Genomic DNA, 20,679 nt, shown 5'->3' with positions numbered 1-20,679 from the left:
TTCAAAGAACTGTTTGTTGACATCCATCTCGGAAGTGGGAAGAATTGCTCTTTGGAGGGACTTTTGAGAGTGCTTAGGTGAGACTCCCCTCTTTCAGAGAGACAATGGCTGTTGAAATACATCCTAAGTGTAGTGCCCATTACATAAAGAAGACATAAAGGGGGAGATTTTAAAGTTGGAAGGGGAAATTGAGTATTTTATGGATACACAGGTTTTTAAGGTGCTGTTTAGATGAGAATTGAAGCATATATTCTGGAAAGGCCCCAGATTTTGACATGAAACTCAGATCTCTTCTTATTTTGTCCTAACACTCTCCTGCTCAAAAACATGCCCTTGCTGTTTTGTTTGCACTTATTTTTGTTCTCACCAGGTTTCTGTGCATTAAAATGACACGTTCTTTATGAAAAGAAGTAATACTCCTACATTTAGAAAGCCAGGAATTGAGTTAATTCAATAGTAGCCAAGCTTATAGGAACAGCTTATAAAATTCAGGACTCCACTGAAGGAAAATGACATTTTCCATCAAAATCTGGATGGCTGCTTGGAGAAAGACAAGAGAAATGAACCATTCAGGTGAGTATTTCATTGAAGTTGCTAGAGAATGAGCCAAATAATTCAATGAAGCAAAATGATAATTAGAAAAGTAGAAATCTGACAATAGGAAAAAAAAAAAATCTCTTTCTCTCCCAAATAAAAGAGCACACACTGAAGACTTACTTTGCTTTAAGTGTTTCCTCTTGGAAATTCCACTGAGGGTCTTCCACTAGCTGCAGTTCTCGTAAAACACTCCCTGGCTTGTAAGCTGCATTGATCACCATGCTGAGAACCTATTAAAGAGACAAAACAGACAACGCTGATGGGTTTAAAAGTAGTCCCTGACCACAGTGAATAGGAAACCAGGTGCTGCATAGGCAGGAGCAGTTTACAGGTGCCTATTTTGGTCCAAGGCTGCACAGGGTAAGTTTCAGATGCAATTACAGGAGGTCCCAGATTCGATGAATGTACCAAGCCTACTGTAGTTGACACATTGGCCTGGTATGGTGACTGTATTAAATGCTGCTATCTAACTCCCAAAGTCTCACGTTAATCAATTTTTCTTTGAGACAGACCCTCACACTCAAAGGAGATTCCATTCACTGTGTCCACAGTTGCTCAATTTAATAGAAAATGAAAATACTTCTGATGGCTCAACCAGCTACAGTCGTGTACCATTACACACAGAACGCCAAAAGGGGAATTCACATACTTGAGGCCAGCAATATGTGTCTTAAGTGTCTGAGTGCTGCGTGCCTTGACTGTATTAGCAGAATATTAATGAAGTCTGCACAAAAAGAGTTTGCAGGAGGTGTGCCTGAAACCCAGTGTGGGTCCACTCTTTACAACAAAACACATGTGCCAATCCATTTAATCCAAAGACTCTGAGAATAAAACCAATTCCTGCTGTTGGCTAAGGGAATCCAAGCTTTAGCAGTCTACACTTGGCCTACGGAGATAAATACAAGAAAAACAAATCTCTTAACAGCACCAGACCATGTGTTTGAACACTCTGCATTGTATGCACATGAATGACCCCACAGTGAGTCTGAATTGGTTTTGACATAATTTAGCTCTTTACCTAACGCCTGTTCTTAATTCTCTGTGGGCCTGCAAATGATTCCAGCATGATGAGTATTCAGTTTCCCCAGCACCCATGAATATGGTTCATCAGAGATTAAAACCTAACTAGGTCATACTGCAAAATGCAATGTGCTTTGAGTGGGTTCTGCTTGTTGTTGGGGTTTTGGGGGAGTTTTAGGTTTGGGTTTTTTTAATGCTTTTTCTTTCCTGAGTTGTTGGTTTTGGGGTTTTTGTTCTGTTTTTAAATCCAGCAACCTGAGGATTCACTCACATTCTGAAAACCTTGGATAATTAATAATTTTCAGGCAAGGGCTTCACGTAATGCTGCACAGTACCACGGAAAACAGCAGTGGCTTGAGTTGTTTAGCTAGGTTATTTATTAGAAGCAAATTTTGACTTATCATTGGGCCCTTGAAAACATTACTCAAACCATGCTTCAAAAAAGTACAATTAGAGACACCTAAAGCAACGGCCAATAATAGCACCAATGTCTTATGCAGCTCTGATCATCTGTACATCTCGGAGCATTGTAAGAGGAATGGCAGGAGCACACTCCCTGTCTCACATATGGGGAACCTACCACACAGATTTACCCACAGCTTTCCAGCTGGTTCCCATCTCCTCACACAACTAGTTACTAAGTCATACAGATTCCCAAGAGAACAAAAGAAAGCTGAGTGAGCCCATCCAGTTGCTCATCTGCATATTTTCTTGCCTGCCTCTCACCATACAAACTGATGGACACTGGCTTCTGACACAGAGACCCTGAGACTCAATGTAAGGAAGCCAAAGGTGGGTTTTCAAAACACAACAAGTGCCTGGGTAGCTCCCACATGCATTCACAACTTATCAGATGTGTTCCCCTCTTGACCAGCAAATCCAGGGAGTTATTTAATGCCTATGTAGGAGCTTGTTGGGAAAGGTCTCCTTAAGTATGCTTCTAAAACGGCCCTACTTGCTGGTGGGAAAGCTGTTTGTTTCCCAACAACAGTGCTGTCCTGCTCCTTTATCAGGGTGATGGCGTTTGTAGTCGTCAGAACAGTTGGGAAATGAGCAAGAAAATAAAACCCAACCCTTTAAATAACTGCGTGACCACGTCTGGACGTTATCCCAGACACCTAATCAACTCCAGGCCTGGACACTAACAATACTAGGACTTTTCTCCAAGCTGGCTTGCCATCAGCAGGACTCTGTAAACTTCGAATCCAAGTTTTAAAGAGTGTTTTGTAAGAATAAACATTTCCCTTTTAGGGAAAATAAATTAACTTTTTTTAAAACCTCTGGTTTTTACTCTTCTTGCATCTCAAACAAGTCATTGGACTTGGCATTTTAACCCACAGCAGAAGTCCATCAACATCTTAACACTGTTGCCTTTAAAGATTATCACTTTATATTTCACACTATTAAACACTAGGGAGAAAAAAGAACACTGGTTCTTGTGGGAAAATTACCTTGATTAAAGCAAAACCAGTGAAGAAACCTAGACTAGTTTCCAACTTCCTCTGGAGATGGGAAGTTACTTCACCAGATCAGGCTGGTCATATTATGATCTGACTCACAGAGTTCCTTTCATCTGGAGTGTGACCAGCCTGAGATTTTGGCAGTTTATTTCATCCCTCTCAATCAAGAGTGGTTTGGGTGCATCCAGCAGTGCCCTGGAGCAGGGGGGTGGATTAGATGACACCAGTCTTTGCTGTTATGCATCTGTGAAGTTTTATTTTGATGCTGCTGAGTTCATAGGTTGGAGTCATAAGCATGATCACACAGCACCACTACAAGCCTCCACCCAACCATACAGGCCCCCTGACATCTTAACTATGAAGTTTTCCATATCACAGATTCACAAATGCCCTTTTCTGAGCATGTCTAAATGTGCCTGATCCACTGGGCAGTTCATCACCTTTCTTCTCATCATAGCTTCTTGGTATTCACACATTTCCCATCCCTCCACCCTTCTTCATTAATAGTCCCAACCTTGGATGAAGCTTTTTCAGGAGGTATAACTGAGAATACACAGTTCAAAACACTAACATAGAATTGCAGAATGGTTTGGGTTAGAAAAGACCTTAAGATCATCCAGTTCCAACCCCCTGCCACGGGCAGGGACACCTCACATTAGACTATGTCACCCAAAGCCCTGTCCAGCCTGGCCTTGAACACTGCCAGGGATGGAGCATTTACCACTTCTTTGGGTAACCTGTGCCAGTGCCTCACCACCCTCACAGTAAAGAACTACTTCCTTGTATCTCCTCCTGTTCACGAGCCCAATGATCAGTATCTTCATGAGGAGAAACTCAATTTTCCTCCTATATCTGAGATATGAGCCCACATTTCCTACCTATCAGGAGAAACCCTAACTAGCCTCAGGCAGGAGAGTAAACAAATTATTTTACTTGGAATAATGACACGTCTGTGGGACAGAAAGAGAAGGGAAAAGAGTTCTTTGGGATTCTTGCATTAAATGATTCACGATCTAAAAGTGAGCTTTTATCACAGTCAAGGTTGTAGCGCTTAACTCTTGACGTGCTTATGACAGTCCACGGCACTTCAAAAACACATATGTCCAGATGTAAGTTGGAGGAACTACTACAGATGAGCTGAAGTCCACAGAGCAGTCTAGGGGAGGATTTTAATGAGCCCTCTTGCTGAAATGCAGTTTATCTCTCCAGACAGTAGAGGTTTCTGCCATTCCAACACCATATCTGATCACTAATGATCAGCCCAGCTCAGACACCTAAAGCTTCATGCAAGCTACTTAATTTTCTGAGCACCATGATTTAATTATGCCAATTTCTCCGAAGAAGTCCTGCTGTGCCCCAAAAAATTCCAGCTGCCGATTGCAATAGCTCCTTGACAAATGCTGGCTGATTTCTCCTCTTTGCATCAGCTGGGCAGTCACATTACCTCTAAGTCCATTTTCTCTTTAAAAAGAGAAAGAGAAAAGTGCCTTAAAAATAGTAAGAGCAATAAGCAATGAGGCTAATTAATCTTGACAGCACATTTCCCCAAGATCTAGTGGGTTATAAATCATCCGAAGTCTCAAAAAGACATCTCATTTTGTTTTACAATGTTGCCGTGGTAAGTTGTTGGCATAGACTGAAGAACTGCTCACAAGTACTTTGTAGATATTCTGACCAAAGAACTAAATCTAAAGCTGACAATCTGTTCATTTTAATTCAACTTAAAGCTAGCATTACTTACATAACTACTACAGGGTCACTATTTTTCAGCCTAGATGCAGCTGTTGGATGGCAATAGTTGATGTCTCCACTCTATCTGGATGCAAGTTTCAACTTTTGTTCCAAACAAGTATCTCAGGAATGAGATAAGCTTTGTAGCTGATGTTAAACAAGAGGCATTACCATCTCACTTGCCTCTTGGGGTGAAAGAAACCATAATAAGCCACTGGTCCCAGCAGAAACTTGGGTTGGCACCAGGAATAATGAACAGCTAGGCTTTAAAAAGAAGTTTGGCACTAGATAGCGGAAGAGTTGTCACTTGCCTAAAGCTTGGCATGGATGCAAGGATACAAACACACAGAACTAAGAAGTATTCTTGATCATACTTCTAAATAAGTTGCAATTGCTCTCAAGATTTTGCTTGGAATCTTGCTCAAGGGCTGCTATTCCTGAAGGTACCCTAGCAGCTTCCTCCTGCAGAGCTCATAACCTCTGAATCCAACACTCAGACAAAGCAATGGGGCAGAAATCAGGGGGATGCAGTAACAATGCAGAACTCAAGTGCCTGTTCAGTTGGAAAGGAGGTGCTGCACAAAAGCAAACCTATCTGTGCAGTCTCCCTCCCGATACCCCAAGTGAGAACAGCCCACACTACTCAAATGGAAGGTGGTGCTCCTACTCCACACTACAATGGTATCTTCAGAAGCAAGCAGTACTGATCCACAGCTATCTCACTATTAGCATGCTGGTGAGTAGCATCAGTTTATGAGGAGCTGGATCCAGAATGATGCTTCACTGCATCAATGATGGAGGTAAGGAAGGACAAGACGTTGGGGGAAAAGAGGGCTGAGGAGCATCATGAACCACAGTTGCACTGCACTTTTTGATACAACCCCCATGGTTGAGTGTGGAGGAAGGCAGAGGATGCACCCAGACCCCCTCAACCTAGACAGGAGCAAGGTCTCCCATCACCTGGTGCTAGTGGGGAGATGACATATCCTCTTGTTTTAGGTAATCCAGGCTGGGGAATGGGGCAGGAGTTGGTTGTTCCAGCTGGTTTTAGTCTGGGGCTTCCATAAGAGCCAAACACAGCAGCATCTCCATCACAGAGATTGCTGCTCACTGTGAACTGGCTGCTGACTGGCAGAGATTTTTAACTAGAGCATCTCTAAAGGCAGTGAGTTATGGCTGGAGACCATAATTTGAAAGGGTGATTTAAAACCGGGTGATTTAAAAAGCTCTCACTGAATACTATTGACTCCACTCTTCCTTCATAGTTGTTTTGTCTTTCTAACCCTCTCCTGTGTGTTGTCAAGGGAAAGCCCATGTATAATTTATCTATTCCATAAAAGTTATGCTGATGTATGATTTACAATGACCTGCAATTCTCCTATACAGTGAGAGAGCGATCATTATAATGCATTTGCATTCCTGGGGCCACATCAACAGTGGGTGTAAAGCAAGACAAAGGCATCAAGCTCAGCACCAAGACTCATTTGGAGGGATGGCGACCCTTGTGAGCCCTTCAGCCATGTAAAGCCTTGTGGCTGTGGTCTTGGGCTGGAGGAGATATCTCCTGCACTATTCTCACCACACACCTTTGCAGTACTTTTGGGTGCTCTGGCAGATGCTAAAGATCACCATCTCAGTGTAGGGATGTCTTCTCTGCCTCTTCTTGCCTCTTTCACATGCTAGGTACCCTTATCCTCTCTGAGCTGCTGACACCTCTCATTTTGGCAGTAGCAGATAGAAACCACATGTATCTTCCCTACAGCAACATCCCGAATGTCTTCTCTTCACCCTTTTTAGAACTTGGACTTGGTCCCCATGGCCAGGATGAGCTTGAATTCATCTTTAAAACAGCACTGACCAATGCTGGGCCACTGCCATTGTCCTGCTCCTTGGGAAGTCATTCACGTCTCCAAAAGCAAGATGCCCATGTCGCGTTGACACTATTGCTCCTTCAGTAAGCAATTCTGTAAGGAGGCACAGCATGAGAAAATAGGATTTCTGCAGGAAACTCAGACTGGTTTCCACAGTTGTTCCCATTCTTAAGGAATCTGGAGAAGTCGGTGCTATCCTACGAAGCACAGCACTAAGATTCTAGGGGAGAACCTGGCACTGCTTATGTTTTCACAACCCAAATTCCAGGAAGAAAGGAGGAAGAAACATTAGCATAAGTATTGACTGTGCAAGCCTCCTGTTTCCCCCATGTTGCTTCTTCATTGCCTGTTTTTCAAGGAGCAGCAGATTGCTAATGCTCCCCATCAGCAAGCTGCTATGGACTTGCTTTCAAATTTGGCAGCTATCAACTTCTGTTCTGCAATCATTTTATCCTGCTTTCTGCTGAGGGCTATTTTTGACTTGTTTCTTTGAGACCCAGGTGTCCCACCTGCACAAGCAGCTGGATTAGGCTCTCTCCATGGCCCAGCTTTCAACTATGTGAGACAGCCAGCAGTGCTGTTGTATAAAGCAGTGCATGCAGGTGATGAGAAGGGAATGGGGACACAGGCGTCACTACAGTACAGAGGCGTTTTCCAAAGTGGGGAGTGATTTGGGAGGAATCTCAGCTTTCAGGTGTTTCTGTTAAGGGCTGGGATTTGTCTCCTTTCAGACAACTGAGGACATCCAGAGCTGGGCACTGAGGGTCTTGCAAATACATAAGATTCGTAAAAATCACAGAATGTTTTGGGTTGGAAGGACCTTAAAGCTCATTCAGTTCCAAACCTGCCACAGGCAGGGACACCTTCCACTACAGCAGGTTGCTCCAAGCCCCTGTGTCCAACCTGGCCTTGAACACTGCCAGGGATGGGGCAGCCACAGCTTCTCTGGGCAACTTCTTCCAGGGCCTCACCACCCTCAAATAGACACCTAGAAATTCCTGTGCTTTTCCACCAAGGGTAGATGGAGCTCAACTATGCTCCTGCATGCACATCAAGTGTAGTTCATATAGGTACAGACCTGGAAGTTGAAAGTTCTACATTTCTAGAAGACCCAAGTCAAACTGCAATGGTGTCCAAGGCACCAACGGCACCCTGCTTATTCAACAGTACCACACTGCTGTCCTCTGCCACCTGCAGTCACCTTGGCTTTCATTTGTACAGGAACTGTAATCTTTGTGGAAAACATTTATTCATTTTTTCAAAGAGGTTAGCTTTATTCTAAGGCCACAGCAAGTGCTCAACACTCTGGCTTCATCCCAAAGCAAGCACTGATTGGGTCAGGAGGAAGAGAAGAGATGGTGGTACTCTGCCATCCCTGCTGCGTGGAATTAACCTATCCATATTGAGCAAAAGCTGGGCACACCACAGCTTCCACTCATCACAACACACACACCTCTGCTTGGCTTTCTGTCCTGATCTCAATGGTTTGGGCCCCACCAGACCACTTTCATATATACAGAGGTGTCATCCACACTGGATCTGCTGGCCCAACAGCATCATGGATGGCAACAACCACAGAGGTCAGCTTTAGGGACAGCTCCAACAGAACATGAATTCTCTTGAACACAGTTAGACAAAACTTGCTCCCAACCAACAGAACTCCCCATGTCTCAAAAATGTCACCTCTCCCATTAAAAGTCACAATGCACGTATGACCCTCTTGCAGTTTTGAGTTATGGAAACCACTACAAAGCTCTGGGACAATTTTAGGTGCATTGCTCTCAAATTCTGGGGCTGGCAACCCATGCTTTCCCCCTGAAATCCCCCCAAAAGAGAGCTGAGCCATACCTCTTTGAGGACCAGCACACACTTGCCAGGCCCGACAGACTGAGGTAGCTCTGCTATTCTGCCTTTGTTTAAATATGGACCTGAGAAGCAGCGGTGGTTGATGTAGAGCTGGGGGCAGCAGTATCTCCCATTGATGGTGCCTGCAAGGAGAAAGTAGCATTGATGTGCATGTAGCACTTCTGTACAATATATCAAGGGCCCTTCTTCTTCCTCCTAGATGTGGCAAGGAGGAAAGAAGAGTAAAGGAGGCACAAAATGTCTTCCTTGAGATAGAAGGTAGAGAAGCCTCTGCTCCTTGAATCCATCCAACACAGCAAAGTCAAGTGCTTTTAATAGCAAACGATTTGGCTGCACACCCTACTGAAAGGAGACTCAGGAAAGGATTTATTCATAACATGACCCGAGGCTCTTTCATAACTCACGCTGCAGATGGGTGTGAGGGACTCAGTTGCAATTTGCCAGAAAGGGAATGTATTAACTTCTTCTCACAGATATAGAATCAACTCAGGGAGAAAATTCAAGTGGAGAGTTCTACAAACCCCTCTTCAGCTACTGTCCAACACAGTGAGCACTGTGGTGCCCTTCCGTGACCCTACATGAGGTCTACAGAACAGTTTTCTTTGTTTGGGCTAATTACTCTGGGCTCCTTTATAGCCCATGGAGGGAAGTGGGTACATCTCAATGCAGTTCATCTACCATCCAAGTGGTTATCCACTTTTTGGTTATCATACCCAAAAAGAGCCCCTTTCTCCCCATTTGGTTGTAATGGGGCCCTGGGATGTTGGCTCAGATGTCAATGTGTGTCCTGCAGTCTGCTGGAATAAAGTGAGTTAAGTCCTGATGAGTCTAAGCAATTAAATAGATGAACACTGCACTCCCAGAGCCTCCTGCCATTGCTAAAAGGGAGAGAAATCTGCCTTTAGCAAAAGGACCAGCCATGCCACAGTGTCTTGATGCTAACACAGGGACCCATTAAGTCCTGGTGTAAGCATTTTCATTGATGCCAATTAAAAAAACACATCCATCTCCACCAGGGCTTCATTAGCCTGGCCTTAACATCATTAGGTGAAATGGGTAAGCTGCAGGGGAACTCAGCCCCAGCAAGACACAGCATTCACATGTGGAGGACAACACCCTCACATGCTGTACGTCAGAGACTCCTTGTAATGTTGGTGGGTCCACACCACTCCTACACCCCTGAGGATGTGGTTCCATCTCCAAACCCATATGACACAGTCACTCCCTTTTTGGGGTCATCCGCCCCCCATAGAAGCAATAGGTCCTTGAAATAAAGATCTTGCCAGTGCTGAGCAGCCTTACCTGTGGTGTCTGGCTGGGGAACCGGGCAGAGGTCATGAGGTATTTTCTCAACAGGCACTGTGGATGGTAACCTGTCAAACAGCAGTTTGGTGTATTTAATAAGTAGCAGACAAGACAAAGGGGCAGAACCAGTATTCAAGGCTGGACAGAGATGCACCAGCACCTGCCTGGGCTGAGGAATGGAGATACCACAAATACAACCTCATTTCCACATGTTTTATCATAGCCCAGAGCCTGCATACTGCAAAAGAAAGAGCCAGATCCACACCTCCTCCAAAGGCATACTCTGGTCTGTAAGCTTTAGCCCAAATATTCACACTTAATTCCCTTAAATTCTTGTTTCTAGCAAGTGCAAGGGCTAGACAGGGAAATGCCTTCCTGGTACATGTCCATCTTCCATAAGCATCCCTTACTGGCCATCAGACACTGGCTATGCAGTTCCAACTGGTAACAAACACCTATTATAAAGACTTTCTAATATGCTCACAAATATTTCAAAGTATCCTCTTGTCGATTCTGCTGCAGTATCAGGGCAGTAGTTACCAAAGTCACTCTATGTATTACCTCCCCTGGAAGACCTGACGCATCCCTGTAGAAATATCACCTTAAATAACAAAAACTTACTGCTTTTCTGGTTGCACAACTGCAATTCTTCTCTTCCTTCTCACTGCAAAAATGAAGCAAGGAAGAAAAAAAAGCACACGTTTTTACCCTTCTGTCCTATAAAGTATACCCATAACACATAAAAAGTTGTATTAATGCACTGACTATAAAATGACTTGTAACACAATGAAATGGTACTTAATTACTATCGCCATCTTTTCTTGGTATTTTTTTAAGTCACTACATCATTAAAATCTACTTTAAAGATCTAATAATACATTTAATCCTTCCTCTGGAATGCTAATATTGTGCTTTATGGGATCAGTGTAGAAAAAAAAATTAAGATAAAAACACAAATATCTTTTCCTACAGAAACACATATGGGTAAGATTACATTTTACAAGCATGATTACCTCCAGCATCATTTATCCCTAGCTATAAATTGCGATAAGGCTGCATAATGTTGCCATAGCAGTATTCTCCCAAATTAGGCCGCGGCTGCTGATTTTTAACTTAAGCATATTTAACTCTTCAAAAGGGTTGACACATTTTAAAATTTGCCTTTCAGATGTTAATTAATATAAACAGTGAGGGTAATTTTTCATCTGGTGGCTTGAGACTGGAGTTGGATAACTTCTGCGAGGAACAGAACAGCACCAAGCTACTGAGCGCACAAGAACAGCCTTCAAATGCAAATGGAAAGGGAAGAAATTCATCTTAATACACACTGAAGGCAGGACAAAACACTACAAGGCTTAATTATGCTGAGAGAGATGTAAATTGAATACTAAGGAAATCTCTGAGCTGATAAGGGCACTGAAATAACTGGGTAGATATCCTGAGCAGGAGCAGAAACTCCCTTGCAGGAGGTCAGCAAAAATCTCTCAATTTAGATGGAGCAGATCCCGTTTTGGAGACGAAGCAACTGGATGGTCTCTTTATGTCCACTCCACCCTATAGTTCATGGGGGTTTTCCCAATTTGAGGTTCTATGTCCCTAATTCACTCAGCTACACAAGCGAACTTGGGTCAGCACAACAAAACCTGGTTTCACTCTGACAAATCCATCACAAACCCACAACCCGCAATCTCAATTCACATAACAGTGCAATCTCAAACCACGTAACAGCCTTTCCTGGTGCAAACAACCCCATTTTTTAGAGGAACTGATCGCACAGACAAGTACAAATCACATAATACCAGTGCTGCAGTCTGGTCACTAATTAGATTTATTGCTCTTTACTTACAGTACACTTACAGCCTGGTTACTAGTATGCTTGTTAGGTGGGTAGTTCTGAGAATGGGATTACAGACATAAGACAAACTCCCTGATATATATGTTGATGTAATACCTATGCTGCTTGAGGTTTCCATGTACTTACAAACAGCTTTGTGTGGTGGAGTTAGGTTATAAGCATTCGCCTCACACCAGCCAACGGGGAAAATGTCCATAGACTCTACATCAACTATGTACTCTGGAGAGGGCATCTGTAAACCTATAAACACAGATTTATAATGGAACTTAGACATGGAATACCAAGCTCAGAGCCATTGGAGCATTCATCATGAAACAAGCGAAGTAAATGATGGAACACGTGAAAATAAATCTGCATCCCTGCATCAAAATCAGGCTCCATTTCATCTTTAATTCTGCAGAGACAGCAATGACAAGGCTGCTGCATTTACAGTGCAATGTGATTCCAGAGAAAAGTCCCATGAAGAGCACTCTAAGGGTATGCAGCAAAGCAGCCAAAAGCCAATGAGGTAAAACGTGTGATTTTCCCCAGCAAGACGGGCTGATAGATCCTTGGGGTTGTTGTAGAGTTCACAAGTTAAATTAGCCAAAGTTGTTGGGTGCTTGCTCTTAAAGATGTACATAAGACAATGTGATGATAGGCCTTTATGCCCCAGTGCCCCTCCCCTGAAGCATTTTTGTGTGGTTCTGCCCTTAAGTCACTGTTTTTAAGGGTGGGAGATGGCCATTCTTCTGCCTAGAAGTGCCATGAATTCTCCTAGGGCTCCTCACTGCACATGAAACATGAACTGATCACTCAACAGTGGAGAGGCAATATAAAAGTCCCAAGTGGGACACATGCACTAAGATCTTTTTGCCATAATACTAAATCCAAAATCCCACTGAAAATCTCTGCTTAAAGCAAATACAGCTTGGTCATTATGTCTCCTTTAGAAGACATTCTCCTGTCTTGGTTTATGTGGGTCATACTCAAAAGCCCATTGCAGCAAATGGAAATACTCCTGCTGGCTTTGAGTTATTCTGAAAGCAACTCTGGCTCCTGAGCCAAGACACCATTTAATTACTCCAATTCAAGTCCTCTTGCACTGGCACAGCCTGGCCAGCAACTTCACCCCCCTCTGCCATTCCCACCCTAGGACCTACAGCTCCAGCATCAGTGTGAGATGATCTCCTAATAAAAAGAGACCGAAGGATCAGCAGCTTCCCCTACAGCATTCTTGCCTTCGCATCTGTTACAGCATCTTTGCCTCCTGCTTCAGGCAGCAGTGTTTGACTGTGCACAGCTAGATAGCTACCAGGAGCTCCCCACTAATGAATGTTCACCAAGGGCTTGCAGTGTAATTGAAACAGTAATTGAACTTTGTGAGGGGAATGCTGTTGAGACCAAGATGCAGCATTTGGATCAATCTTTTCTCTAGTAATAAACTTGGTGCACTTTGAGAGTGGCTGCATGAAAACCCAAAGGAAGGAGGAAAATAGGTGCTGGTGCTCACAGTGCTGGAGGAAGTAATTAAAAAAAAGAAATCATATGTCTGCATAGATTCATGGGTGTCTTCATGGTATTTTTCTGAGCCCTGCACCATGGTTACACTACACATTATACACTGAAGAAAGAGTTTCTATTCCACTGGAATATGGGGAAGGGAAAAGGATGGGATGAAGGCACAAGATACAGAACACAACCAATGCAAGGTCTCAACAGCTGGCATGCTCTGCAAAACCATTTCCCTCCAAGAGATGTCTGCTCAGTTTGAACCTGATGAAAGCTGCACCCTCCAATGGGCAAAATATTTTCGCCTAACACCACAAATCCAGCCAAGGAACTGATGTGAGAGCTACTGAAGTCAGTAGCAAGACATGCATCAAGTGAGCAAGGCATGGATCAAGCCCTAAACAGCAAGAGATCAACACATTCCCCACTGAGATTTCACCAGATCAAGGAAAATCCACTCTTTTCATTACTGTAACTGTTCTGTGGTGTTATTCTGACCAAATAAAGAGACTGAATGCACTTTTCTGCTTGCAAGCCACTATGGATGTGACACGAACATTCTGGTGTTGAAGTTTACAACTGCAGCCACCCTGATGAGCAAGGAAGCACCATAATGTCTCTTCAGCTGTAACACCACTATTCCTCTTGTATGACATCCTCAAAGCTTCTCTGTCCTCCTTGGCACTGCTTCTTCCCCCTGGCAAGTGATAACCCTTCCTTCCACTCCCAACATCTTACTGCTTTGTTTGGCCTCACTCATATAAGTGGAAAACAGCTTGTTTGAGACTCATTAGTTTCAAATTCTGCTTTTTATGCTTCCATCTTCTCAGACTAATAAATATCCATAAGGCTTGAGAGGTTAAATAGAAGAGAACAGGGAGACTGAGAACAGAGGGAAGAAAAATTCCATGCTGCTATGAATCTTACAGGATGGGCAGAATAGAGCAGCAACTCTCAAAGGGAAAATTATGGAAAACCTCGCTGGAGAAGTGATTAACAAAAGGGTTTTCCTCAAATTCCTTGGCTCTGCAGAGAGTGAACATTATTACTTGTATAAATTCACACCAGAAAGCTTCAGCTTTAAAATCTAAAATGAACCAGTAAAAATTAACAATGCAGATGATCAGTAATAAAGCAGCAGAAAGTGATGGGATGCGCACAGCATCGGATCAGCCCTATGCTTCTTTTCCAGCGTGGGGTAACTCAACTGCTGCTCATTAAATGCTCACTCTGAAGTTTACAGAGTTTTGCTACTGTACAAAGCATGATTTATTAAGGAATGTTCCCTCGTGTCCAACTCGATGCTGCTTAACTACTGCGTACTGGTTTACGGCTGCAGTTTGGGCTGTTAAACAGGGCAACAATGAAAGCTTCAGATGCTCCCATGATAAATGGTGGGACCCGAGGCCTTCAGCGATGGGCTCCTATGGTAGCTGGGGAGTCTTGCTGCTACCAGAGTATAAATAATCAGTTAGAAACAATAGCGTATTAATGGAGTAAAAAAAAACCCATGCCACACACAGTTCAAGCCACATTTATTTTACAACTCTGCAAGCAGGGTTTGGGTTTTTTTTAATGCCTGGCTTTAGCATAACACTATGCATACTGAAGTCATACATTTCACCAGCAGCAAAGATTCCTCTTTACTTTTTGCAGTCTTTTGCATCTTCCCCTTTTACTACAGTTCTATTCCTGGCATCGAGATACAAAACAAGAGCGTAAAGCATCTATGTATCAGGACTCAAAAGACAAGGAGATGCCCACAGCTATTTTTATGACAAGTTGTAAAGTCACCCTTTAACAAATTAGAAGTATAAAAGACAGGGAGAAAAAGATGAGGGAGGGGAGCAAGGTCAGAGCGTGAGGCCCTCTTCCTGCTTCTATCCAGGGTCTTGGAGGACTAGTTGATTTAAAGACCTAAGAAACAGCACTTCCTATTACTATAACAGGCAAAAGTTTAATGAACACCAATTCTCTTTGAAAGCATTACAGCTTGGGGGCCAGAAGGAAGAAGGATTCAAAACCCCACAAAATCTGTATATAAAAGTGAAGGCACCTGGCCATTTAAGAAGGGAAGTTGCCAAAATGGGTCTGATTCCTTGATCAGATATTCAACAATATCCTTACTAAGAACTGAATCTGCAGTAAGCTTTTTCTACCTCGAGTCAGAAGGCAACCAGTTATCTCTGATGAAAAAGACAAAACCTGCTATTGCACACAGCTCTGCTAAAAGCAAAGATGCAAAGCTGTAGCTGCTCTTCACACTGGAGATAACCACGAAGGAGACAAACTGCCCAGGGTGACAGCTCTATGTCAGGGATGGAGAAGGAAGACAACCCAGCTCTCCTACATCCCAAACCACCTCTTCTGCATTCAGGCACATGTCTGCAGCTCTGCTGTTACCACCTCTCAGCCAGTCCAAACCATGAGGCTCAGCAGCAAAGACACAAGAGGCATGAATGATTTGGCCTGCCAATCTTTAGGTCAGGAGGAATTTCTCCTTTGGTAGGCACCGAGTTGTAAATCTGAAAATGGGATTTATCATGGAGGTGTCAGGAAGCCTTGTCTACCATATAAAGCTACTTCATAGCGCTAAACACCACTGAACATCTACCTTTTTTACATACAGAACAAGCTGCTGGCACAAATGAGGTACTTTGGGTTATGTGACAACGTTTTTACTAACTTTAAGGGTTTCTGACTAGAGACCTTTTCTCTAGGGAGGGAAGGAGAGAGAAAAGGAAGGAATTACAGGGGTCAGGTGATCCCATGAGAGCACATTGGGAATAACAGTGGAAGTCTCAGCCACACAAGTGAGGCAAACATCCATTCCCAGGATGCAGTTCTATCATGTTGGCAGAGAGGAGGTTTCTATCATCAACAGAGATCACACTGACAGAGTCCGCATTGATGGGGGCATGGAAGATCTTTGTGTCTCCCTTAGGGAAAGATAATTCTTTATACCGTATTATTGGTCAACGTGTATATAATGGAAAGGATGGAGAAAGCAGTTTTGTGCAGAGGATCAAGGACGAAATTAAGAGAGCGCGGGAGTGACACAAGAAGCCTTTACAGCACATACCTTCAAGGTGAAGCCACATTAACCGTCCTTTAACTGAGGTGACAGAAGCAACACATATCTCTGCAGGGTTCCTGGGGTTCACCGCCTCCAGCTTCATGTTCTTAGTAAAGCCACGGCTGAAGGATGTCTGAAAGAGTCAAGAGCCAACATGAAACATGGAAGTGCAGCACTGTGTGACTGGGAAGCGTAAGTTTAGCATGGTTTGATTTTCACTGGAAGCGCAGGATACACTGATGAACACAAAGACATTCAGATTCAAAATGGAGCTGCCCTGACCATCTGCATTGGGGTTTGGTAGTGGGGAATGCTACAGGGGTGGTTTCTGTGAGAAGCTGCTAGAAGCTTCCCACATGTTTGATAGAGCAAACACCAGCAGCTCCAAGACAAACCCACCACTGGCCAAAGCTGAGCCCAGCAGTGATGGTGGGAGACCCTCTAGGGTAACATAGTTAAGAAGGGGAACAGCTGATGCACAAAAGCAACTGTAGCTGGGGAGAGGAGCGAGAATATGTGAGAGCAACAGCCCTGAAGACCCCAAGGCCAGTGAGGAAGGAAGGAAGAGGTGCTCCAGGCACCAGAGCAGAGATTCCACTGCAGCCTCTGGTGCAGACCATGGTGGATTAGATACCCACCTGCAGCCCATGGAGGTCCATGTGGAACAGACAACCACCTGCAGCCCATGGAAGATGACATGTTGGAGCAGAGGGATGCCTGAAGCAGGCTGTGACCTTCATCCTTACCTTCTGTCCCTTCCAGTATCCCCTCTCCTTTCACTTAGTCTCAGTCCCTTCCCCATATCACCACCACGACTATCCCATAAAACACACTAACACACTGGGGCCATGCCATGGCTTCCTTTCCTTTCATTTTCCTCCTCTTTGTCCCACCTGTTTTGCAACACATCAGCTCCAAGTGCTTGCATCACTCTATTTGCACACAGTAGCATGACAAAATTCCCTCTGTTGGCAGAGATTTTGGCTAATAATAATTAGGATGGGTAGTAACTGTCACTGGCTCAAAATGACACCAATCTGTCATCCAGCAACCCCATGTGAACAACTGGAAGCCAGACTCGAATTCAAGCCTTCTGCTATGCATACAGCACCTCAGACCATGGGCACTTCACTGGGAGCTCTTTATGAGATGAAAAACTTCTGAATTTGATCTGCTGTTCGTAACGAGGCCTTCCAAGAATGTGCTGCTTGTCTCAGACATTGCTGGGACTGTTGCAAGTCTCGCTCAGCACACAGATCAGCTTCACCCTATAAAAGCTGCCAGTGGCTAGGACTGCATAAAAGCAGGCCAAGTTTGTTTAAATGCCTTTCATGTTGCCTAACAAGGAAACATCATTTATCATCACATGGGCTCCTTTCATTGCAATTCAGTGCTGGAGGCTATTTATACCGAATCAATGGCAAAACAGTTAGCTGGGAGTTTATTTTACTAAGCATTTGGTCATGTCAATCCATTTCATAACTGCTTCTCCTTGTTAAATATCCACCCCCCTGGGGGAAACAGTTACAGCACATCCACTTCTAGCACCACATCTAGGTGGAAGATGTGCCTGCAATACAGCTTCTATCAAAGAGCCTCTCACGGCCATGCAACAAATGAACCGACCTGCCAGGGAGGTTGGACAAGCAACCTGCGAGAGATTACATCTCTCTGCAGAGAACTGTTATTGAGGGTGAAAGAATAACAGACACATGTTCATCTGATGAACGTTTCCTTACAAAAAATGAAGTAAAAGTGCTTAGATCTGATTTAATCTTTGGATGCTGTTACACAGAGACTCCTCTCAAGGCTGAGAGCGCAGATCCATTACCTGACAAAATGAAAAGAGATAAAAAGAAAAGGGAGGGGAGCCTGCAGGAGAGATGTGATAATTGTCCCACTCCATTGGTGTGATGCAGCATTGTCCAGCTTCCCAAAGTGCTTTCAGGAATCTTTGCTTAAAGCGCACTGAGGCATAGCATGGCACAATAAATGGAGCAAAGAAATCCCAACTCTGATTTGATTCCCAAGCCAAACTCTGTTGATGATACAGGTCTTCTGAATTCAAAAAGTGTCCAAATTCATCAATTCACCATCAAAGGTCTGTTCAAGGCTGCTCTTGAGCCACCACCCATGAGGAAGGCCATGCAAAAACACGTCTGGTGTCTTGTGAGCCTGTCTCCATCCTGATTTTCATACACACCCTGTCTCTCAGTCTTCTAAGTAAAGTGAAAGGCTATGTAATGCCTGAAGAACCTGCTTGCCCCTCATTCACACACCAATAGATTTTGCCCATTTTAGGTACCACCATACTGTCAGCTCCTGATGGGATCTCAACTTCCATCAGTTGATGGGAGCATGAAGAGCAGCACCTGGTTACTGGAAAAGGCAGAAGGTTACATCTCTTTTTCACTGAGTGATTAACACGTCAGATCAAGCCATATTGGACTGCCATTCCCAGAAAACAGCCTGCAAAAGACTATTGCCAAAGCTCTGAATCTTGATGGCCTCCAGCGTAAAGGTGTTGCTCATGCTCACATCCCTGTTGCTGTATCAAGGAAGCACATGAACTGCTGGAAAGATGAGAGCGCCCATTCAGGTTAATCACCCCTCTCTTACTCTGAATCAACAGTTTCAACCTTAGCTTTTAAATGCATTTGGTTTGGTTAAATGTATGCCTCTGGGAAGAAGAGAGAAATGGGAAAAGGGCCAGATGATATCATGCAATTTTTTACCTATTGTTTCTTAATAGCATTTGAATTACTTGTAATGAGATCCTTCTTGTGCTAAGTGATCAGAGAAGAGATGAGGACCATGAAATCTAAATGAATCAGAAAAAGACAAGAGTAAGATACTTTCTCTTCTCTTTTAGGGATGGAGACCTGAAACACTTCTCCAGCTTGCTTTCTGTCAGACTCGTAGTAGAGTGGGAGAACCTCTCAAAGCTTTGCTGCCTGTCGCTTTCCTGTGCAAGCTGTTCTGTTTCACATGGATCAACAGGAGTGACACAAAGGCAAAAGGATAACTTACGTTTCTAAAGCACAGGTGAGGCGCAGCCTCAGCTCCACACTGCTTCTGGTAGTCTGCCCAGTCAAAGTCCTGGCCAGAGTAACCTGCAGTGTGACAGAACAGAAAGTGCCATCAGCCACCTCTTCACACCAGAGAGAGAGCACAAAATGAGCCCCAAGCAGACAAACACTTGTGTTCTAGCATCCCACCTCAGTGAGCTGTGCAGTGCCAGCAGGCAGGTTCTATGGATGCCAGTTCATACACCATGAGAGCCAATGCCAATGCTTCTCAAGCCCTCACTCACACACCTTCTGTATTTTACTTTGAAAACTTCAGGTCTGTGTTAAAAGTAATAAATCATGTTTATTTTCCCTATTTTCCCTTTCCTGTCAGCATCTCCCAGGCTTTAATAAACCCATAACTAGTGAGGTGTGTGTCTGTCCCAGTTTCCAGGTGGGACTGACCCAGGACTTCTTTCTCCTTCCTTTAGCTATCTAAAAGATGGGGTTATGGAGCTGGACATCAAGGATCCCAACAGCAGTGGACAGGGAGAGGATTAGCACTATCAGAAGCTGATCCATCCTCTCTTTCAAAGCATGAGATAAATTCTCTCTCTTCATGGATATGGATATACCCTCTAAGGCTGACTTTCCAGCAGCTCCGCATACATGAGCTGAATCCCATCATAGTAAGCATGTTCTCCAAGGCTGTATAGAAATCTGAAGCAGAACAGGAAAATGAATGCAGATTTCCAAGACTAAAGCCTCATCAAGTAGAAGATCCCTTCAGCCTCTGCTTCTAGGAATTAAAATGAGAAGCAACATTGATTTCTGTGAGCATCTCTCAAACAGTCTCATCACAGAAAGACAAAACAGAACTCTGCTCATCCACTCTTTTTACCTGGGTATTTAGGAAAAAAACATCTTGGAAGAAAAAGGGTTTTCTTATTTTCTTTTGGGTTGTTGTTTTTTGGTTTTTTTTTTTTTCTTTTGGTCTGCCTCTTAGTCTATATTTTTATACTGCTTGAAACCAAAGAGTGCTAATCCTGTCCAGGGCCCTGTGATGACACTGTCAATACTAACATTATTGCAGAACTACTCTCAGTGAAGTCTCAGGACTCACCTAAAGGCCTCAGCCTCTCTGTGTGGCATCTCAGCTTGGCCTCATTTAACAGAGCATCCCTTAATACCTTTTTCATTGATAGTCAAAAAGGGACACTCAAGATCAGATGGGAATTAATCATTTATCACAATGAAAATGATGACATTTTTGTAGGCAAGGACTGGAATACTGAGTGGAGTCACCTCACAGTCACCCAGAACCAAAACAGGAGGTAAAAATGCTGAAAAGAAAGTCTCAAGCATCCTGCTACCATGCAAGTGTATGGGATAAGATGAA

At 43.7% G+C, this 20,679-nt stretch overlaps 1 protein-coding gene across 4 annotated transcripts in view; it reads right to left on the bottom strand.

Annotated features, from left to right (window-relative positions):
• SFMBT2 (Scm like with four mbt domains 2) overlaps positions 1–20,679 on the bottom strand; it is a 107,472-nt gene that overhangs the window by 12,963 nt on the left and 73,830 nt on the right. For all 4 annotated transcript variants that reach the window (XM_061468625.1, XM_061468624.1, XM_061468623.1 and 1 more), the window contains 7 exons: positions 19,303–19,385; positions 16,279–16,405; positions 11,832–11,945; positions 10,472–10,514; positions 9,848–9,918; positions 8,528–8,667; positions 718–827 (listed from right to left, as the gene is read on the bottom strand). In XM_061468625.1, the coding sequence (XP_061324609.1) occupies positions 718–827; positions 8,528–8,667; positions 9,848–9,918; positions 10,472–10,514; positions 11,832–11,945; positions 16,279–16,405; positions 19,303–19,385 (688 nt within the window). The remainder of the gene's footprint in view (positions 1–717; positions 828–8,527; positions 8,668–9,847; positions 9,919–10,471; positions 10,515–11,831; positions 11,946–16,278; positions 16,406–19,302; positions 19,386–20,679) is intronic.

This window comes from Pezoporus flaviventris, unplaced genomic scaffold (genome assembly GCF_033815535.1).
Source record: "Pezoporus flaviventris isolate CSIRO_AGI_PZ_B2104156 unplaced genomic scaffold, CSIRO_AGI_Pfla_v1 ptg000049l, whole genome shotgun sequence".
NCBI lineage: Eukaryota > Metazoa > Chordata > Aves > Psittaciformes > Psittacidae > Pezoporus > Pezoporus flaviventris.
The sequence above is the reverse complement of the archived record's forward strand: the minus strand, read 5'-3'. Positions and strand labels throughout refer to the sequence as shown.